This window comes from Rattus rattus, chromosome 2, assembly GCF_011064425.1.
Source record: "Rattus rattus isolate New Zealand chromosome 2, Rrattus_CSIRO_v1, whole genome shotgun sequence".
NCBI classification, from domain to species: Eukaryota; Metazoa; Chordata; class Mammalia; order Rodentia; family Muridae; genus Rattus; species Rattus rattus.
Genome location: NC_046155.1, coordinates 74,692,776 through 74,699,105, shown reverse-complemented (window position 1 = coordinate 74,699,105; position 6,330 = coordinate 74,692,776). Strand labels below are relative to the sequence as shown.

Below are 6,330 nucleotides of genomic sequence, written 5' to 3'. Positions count from 1 at the left end.
TCAAGTCTGAGCCCTTTTAATTGCTCAGCCCTTTTAAGAAATGACATTGTGGTTTTGTTATTGGAGAGGGAGTGGAGAGGAAGGCAGTTTGCCCAGCCTTTGGGAGGCAGAGGCAGATGGATCTCTCTAAGTTCAAGGCCAGCCTAGTCTACATAATCAATTCCAGGACAGTCAGTGTCTAAGAAACCCTGTCTCAAAACAACAACAAAAACCCATCCAATTACTGGCTTTGTATTTAGGAAGTCCATTGGTTGTACAACCCACAATATACCCAATTTCGAAACCTAAGCAGGATTGGGCCAGGTTAGTGCTTGGATGCGTAGACAACAAAGACCTCTGGTGAAGTCCTAAGAGGGGTTGGTTCTAAAGTGGCCGTGGCTCTCCAGAGTGGGTGGGTGTATATTCACTTTCTTCCAGTGCTTTGTTAAATCATCACCACAACTTAAGCAGCTTGACACAAATTTATTATCATACAATTCTAGAGGGTACAAGTCCAAAGTGGGTTCCACTGGGCTACCAGTGTGGGGCTGCACTTAGCTGGGAAGGACCTGCCTTCTGCCTTCCCAGCTCTCCAGGAAGCCTGCACCCTGACACATACTCCTCTCCACCAGCTTTCAGTTCTCTGATCTTGTTAGGATCAGTTCCTTTTCCAGCATAAGAACCCCGAGATCACAATGGTCCCAATAATCAAAGGTAATCTCCCAGTCTCAAAATTTCTCAATTTTGCTCAGCATCATGGCACACACCTTTAGTCTCAACACTTGGGGAGGCAGATCTCTTGTGAATTTCAGGCCAGCCAGGGCTACATAGTGAGACCCCACCTCAAAAAATTAAAAAACAAAACAAAACAAAACAAAAAACAACCAAAACCAAACCAAACCTCAACGTCACTTCTACATAATCCTCTTCCTACACTTTCCCTCTGCCACATAAAACATAAGTAATATTCACCCAGTCTGGGGCTCAGATGTGTGTATCTTCAGGGATGTTCTGCCCTTCCTGGGTATTATCAGGGAAGTGCCTCAGAGAGCATGAGGAAGAGATCAGCTTTAGGTCAGCTAAGCCTGAGGAACCTGGAGGGCACCTCGGTGTCTCTCTCACCAAACACTTGTGAACAATCAGTCAGGCAACAAGACTGGATGTTACTCATCCCAAGACACCAGGTTTTCACTGCTAAGTATCTCAGAAAGCTGGTTCCTCTTTAACCAGTAATACCTTACAAATAACTACAGGGTTATTGCTGTCTTAGTAACACACCAAGTCAGATGTCTTTCCACTAATGGGCTTCTTGAAGTCAAAGAAACTATCCGTCCCTACACTGGCAGTAACAGGTCTAATTGTTAGACAGGTCAGAAGTCTCTGCATCTAATGTCTGCAGCCAAGCCTGAGCTGAACCCCACTTCCCAAGTCCTTAGCCTGGACCCACTAGCCTGCAGCTCTTGGGGCCTCCTGTACAGACAAGGTGAGCAGAAAGCAGCACGGTGGGGTGAGAACTGTCAGGTCCCTGTCTGCCTCTCACACTCTGGATTCCTGCATGGGGACCAGACCAGAGGTTTCCTCAAGGCACTAGCCCCACGCCCAAGACGTGGGAGCCCAGGAAATGTAGACAATGCTTGAAAGGCTAAGCAAGAAAAGCTTATGCCAAGAAAGGTCAGGGAATAGGTGAATGGGCCACCTCTCTAGTTTACTGTGGGTCTCCAGTAAGTTCCTGCCCTTTGCCCCTCGCTGTGTCACATGGTGGCCCAAGTAACCTTGAAGTGCTACCAAGTTCATACTCCACCTAAGAGCTAAGGAAACTACTGCAGGAGGGTGAGGGGTAGTAAAACCAGACTAGGGAGAAGAGGAGAATCCATGTTTAAGAGGATCTCCCAATAGGATTTCAAAGTCTTCCTAATGTCCCAGCTACAAAGGAGCTGCCAGGACAGAGAATGTGAGGTCCTAAAAGCCAAGATCAGCATGACAGAGAACAGTGATAGAGGGAATTTTACACAGGACACCTGATGGGCCCTCCCTCTGCCTCCAGAGTGGGAAACAAAACGGAGGTGGTCCAAGACACCAGAGAAGCATAAGAGGAAGTCTCTTGGGAGGAAACTCAAGGACCCACCAGGTGAAGCCAAAAGGAGCTATGGAGAAGCCTTGGCTCTTGGCCATTAGCAGTCAAGGCCCTGATGCATACTCAAGGCTTTTATTGACAAAGAGACACTGGCTTTAGAGTGGCCTCCAATATCCTCACTGCCCAGGGCAGCTGGGACCTCCTCTGCCAAGTTCAAGAAAGAAGGGGCTGCCAAACAGGGCCCTTAGCGGGCTCATGTGTAGAGATCAAAATCAATGCGCTTGGAATTGTAGAACTGACCGCCTGGAGGGTCCAGCTTCCGGCAATAAACACCATCCGGGAAGTAGCCTTCGCTCACCCAGGTCTGTAAGAACAGAGGACAAAACTGAGGCAAGATGACAGAAGCTGGGGTGGACAGCCACGGCGGGAAGGGGCTTACCTGCATCTGGGCACTGGTAAAGGGTCCGTACAGCTCAGCATCCCCCGTGTTCTCCCATTTATACTCCCACATCACATCCATCAGACCATCTCCAGCTGAATCTGCTTCTAAAACAATGAAGAAACTTGGGCCTCAAGCACCCGGTCTCCTGCCCATACTGCCCCTCCTGTGCCCTTCTTACCTTCTCTATGGGTAGGGGTTGGAGTTTCCAGTTCCCCCTCTGTTACTTCCTCAGCAAACATGTCCAGGGAGGGTGGAGGTGTGGGGTCATGGGATCCCTGGGTCCGACACCCCAAACCCTTCAGTCGCATAGCCAAACGCTCCCTTGTTTCCTGGTATACACCAAGGTTGCCTCGAGCCACCATTTGATCAGCCAACCCAGATAGCCGGTCTAGACGCTGGGGAGAATTGGGCCGTCCAGTCCCCTTGCTGTTCCCTTTGCCTCCTCCTCGGGCCCCCAGACGCCTAAGTGCCCCAGCCACTGTCTCTCTTGGCAATAACAACTCCAGAAGTCCCTCCAGGAGGGCTTGGACACTCATTGGAGTCTGACCCAGGCTGCCTTCCTCCTCTGAGTCTGAAACCTGCTGCTTATCAGGTGGCCGTTCCTTGATCCTCACCTATAAGTGAAAGATAGTTATCGTTTCTTACAAACTCCACCAGGACCCAGGCCCAGCACCAGCATTCCCAGGCTGAGCTCAGCCAGGACAGATCCTGGGCCACACCCAGTCAATGTTGTCCAGCCAGCTGTCTCGGATCTGCGCATCCTGGTTCAGGAAATAGTTGCCATCTGCATCGAAGTGGCCTTCCTCCATCTCCTCCTGCAGGTTGAAGGGTGTGATCCTCACACCCCCCTCACTAGGGAGAGTAGCTGCTTCCTGACCTGCACCAAAGACATGGGGGGCCCCATGCTAGACATGCAAAAAAGAAACAGGTAGTACACCTCCCACCTCCCTACTTAAGACCTGTCCCTCCAACACAGTTAATGCTTTGGAAATAGCTCACCTTCGACATCCTCTGAGGCCAGGATATCGTATTTGCTGGACCCCTCGTCATCATCCTCTTCATCACTGTCTAAAGAGTGTTTGCCTTTGAAGCGGCTCCCAGGACCACCTGCTCCAGCCACAGGGTCCACCAGCTATGAGTAGGACGAAGTAAATGAGAAAGGAAGACTAGCTAGTTCCTCGAATATTCCAGGATCTGTACATAAACTCGAATCCTTCCAAACCCAGTGACCGGGAAAAACTAACCCTTCCTTGGCTTCCAGCTTTTCTCCCATTGCACTGCTCCCTCTTCTTTCCCCTTAGGCCTCCATAGAACTTAGAAATCTGGCCATCTCACCTTCTTTTTGGGAACACTGATTTCATCTTCATCATCCTCATCTCCAACACCCTGAAAAGTCACTTTCCTCTTTGGCATGATTGGCAGTAGATTTCCTCCAGCTGGACCTCGGGAAAAGATATGAAGTGAGGAAATTAAGTAACAAGAGAGGGCCGCGAGAGTGTACAGGCTCCACAAAGATTTTTCCTGGTAAATTTGAGAGAGGACCGATCACTAAACCACCTGAAAGAAGAACTAGCAGGCACGACGTCCGGAATTGATTTGGCAATTCAGGGGCCCAAAAGGGAGAACATGTGAAGGCTCTCCGCCCCCGCGTGGACCCTGTGGGTACTCCCACCTGGGTGTATGGGGGGGTAGGGAGCAGGTTCCCCCTACGTCATCACTTCCCTACCAGTCCGGAGCTACAGAGCTCAACCACCTCTCCCACCCGAGTGCCCTCAGAGGCCGGTCGGACGCAAAAGCTGGCGCCCTAGTAGCCTCGGAACCCGAATTCCACATAGCGACCTGCTCCGTCATGTCCAACTCGGCGTAGAAGCTAGAAGCGAGGCAAAGCCGCAGGGATTCAAATAATCTTACCCGCCGACGCTCACCTAGGAATCCAGGGTCAGACGGGGAAGAAAAGGAAAGATGCTTTCGCCGGTATTACATCCGGGGCATCCGCCTCCATCACCCGGAAAAAGACTGTGAAGACTGCCATAGGGGCCGGAAGTGGCTTCACTTCTATCCAAAAGACTGGCAGAACGGGCGGATGTATCCCTTGCCGACTCTCCGCAGGAAGTAACGTAAGACCTGCAAAGACTCGCGTGAACTCCGTACTTGCCTCACGGGATTTGAAGATGGCGGGAAATGTTTTATTATTCCTCTGCAATGGAGGAGACGGTGAAGACGTGGCGTTCTGTTTGCTAAAAGAGGTTCCCAAGGCCCGGTTGGAGGGACACAGACCGAACAGGGGCCTTGGGTTTCAGTTTGCATTTATGGATAGGATTATGTACGCCTAATGGCATTCAGTAGAAACTCGGGTTTCCAAGTTTAACGCAATCCCAACACTCAGGAAATTGAAACAGGATTGTCGCGAGATTGATGCCAGTCTGCGATACAACATGAGACCATTTTTTTTTTTTTTTAAATCTTTTTCTCCCTGAGTCCTGCTTCTGGTTGTAAGCACTCGGGCACTTTCCAAACCAAATCCTTTTAGAACCCAGGAAGTCATTTGCACCATGTCTATTCCCCCACTTAATTCCTAGTTTCTGTAGTGGGACAGCCGTCACAGGAGGTGGCGCTGGCATTGGTGCTAACTAGGCAGAAGCCCATGGTGCCCTGCTCTCAGGTGTAGGTCCCGAAAAAGCTCTTGAATTAGTTACAAGATGAAGCCTACCCCGACCCCTTAGCAAACTGTCAAGGTGCTGAAATTCAGCTCCTGCAAAGGTGGGACCAGTGAGATCTAACTCAATAGTGAGGTTTAGATCTGGAGCTCTGGGGAAAAACTCAAACCTGAACACCTCTGCCCCACCCCCACCCTCAGGCTAGATAGCTCAGGTGATCCTACTAGAGCTGGAAGAGGGTGGCCAAATGGACACCACCTTTCTCCTCCAGGGTTTTCTCCCATTCTGAATCACTGTGAAACTTCATTGAAGGTGTGACCTTAGTTTCTTCTGTAGGCAGAAGAAACACAAGTCCTACACCAAGAGAGCATCTTGCTATAGACAGGACCCTGAAAAAACACCAGCTCTCAGCACTACTGGTTCATCTGGAAGGAATTTTCTCTTCTACCTGGAGACCACACCCTGATCCTCATCCTGCAGAAGAACTGCCAAGTGGAACTCTTGCTTTATGGCCACAAAAGCTTTATCAGAAGACTTTATCATCCTGACCCAGACTGGAGGGCAAAAGGCTTGCCACAGAAAACAAGAGCTGGACAATTTGGTTGTGTGCACCTGCTGGGATGAACCAAAAGCAGTCTGTCCACCCTAGAAGCCCAGTACCAGGAGCTGCACCATGCTGCTGACCAAGAACCCAGCCCAATCTAAAGATGGTGGTTTGCAGGCACTCGAAGCCCCTCCTTCAGCTTCCAGGGGGCCGAGGCTGTAAGCTGTGCAGAGGGTCCCAGGAGGCCAGTGACAGCGGAGGCAGCAGATCCCAGGCAAAGCTGAGGAGGAGCTGGACCACTGATTGTTGATGAGAGACGGAGCAACGGTTTACTGTGACTCATTTTGGGGGTCGAATACTATTCACAGGGGTTGCCTAAGACTATCAGAAAACACAGAAACTTACATTATGATTCACAGCAGTAGTAAACTGTTATTAAGTAATAATGAAAATAGTTTTATGGTTGGAGTCACCACAATGTGAAGAACTGTATTAAAGGGTCACAGCATTAAGAAGGTTGAGAACCAGTGGTCTAGATGTTCCTGCCAAGATCAGCAGACTGAACCTATGGAGAGTCAGACTTTCTTCCTGGCTCCTTCCCCCTTACTCTATAGCACTCTTCAAATAACAAGGC

The 6,330-nt window shown here is 50.0% G+C and overlaps 1 protein-coding gene across 2 annotated transcripts; it reads right to left on the bottom strand.

Annotated features, from left to right (window-relative positions):
- Positions 1–442: 442 nt before the first annotated feature.
- Cd2bp2 (CD2 cytoplasmic tail binding protein 2) lies at positions 443–4,559 on the bottom strand. Of its 2 annotated transcripts, none has more exons than XM_032892591.1 (7): positions 4,421–4,559; positions 3,831–3,937; positions 3,495–3,627; positions 3,215–3,372; positions 2,674–3,109; positions 2,493–2,599; positions 443–2,417 (listed from the first exon to the last, which is right to left on the bottom strand). In XM_032892591.1, the coding sequence occupies exons 2-7, from the start codon at positions 3,906–3,908 to the stop codon at positions 2,307–2,309; spliced, it is 1,023 nt and encodes a 340-aa protein (XP_032748482.1). In that variant the 5' UTR covers positions 3,909–3,937; positions 4,421–4,559; the 3' UTR covers positions 443–2,306. The 2 variants fall into 2 exon arrangements, with proteins under 2 accessions (XP_032748482.1, XP_032748481.1); XM_032892590.1 differs by having other exon boundaries at positions 3,831–3,931.
- Between the last annotated feature and the right edge of the window lie 1,771 nt (positions 4,560–6,330).

Bases quoted from the DNA above. Each gene is read 5' to 3' on its own strand.
- Cd2bp2 (XM_032892591.1), bottom strand. From the start codon at position 3,908: ATGCCAAAGAGGAAAGTGACTTTTCAGGGTGTTGGAGATGAGGATGAT. The intron at 3,628-3,830 runs GTGAGATGGCCA...TCCTACTCATAG, and splicing joins TCAGTGTTCCCAAAAAGAAG to CTGGTGGACCCTGTGGCTGG. The intron at 2,418-2,492 runs GTAAGCCCCTTC...CTGTTCTTACAG, and splicing joins TTACCAGTGCCCAGATGCAG to ACCTGGGTGAGCGAAGGCTA.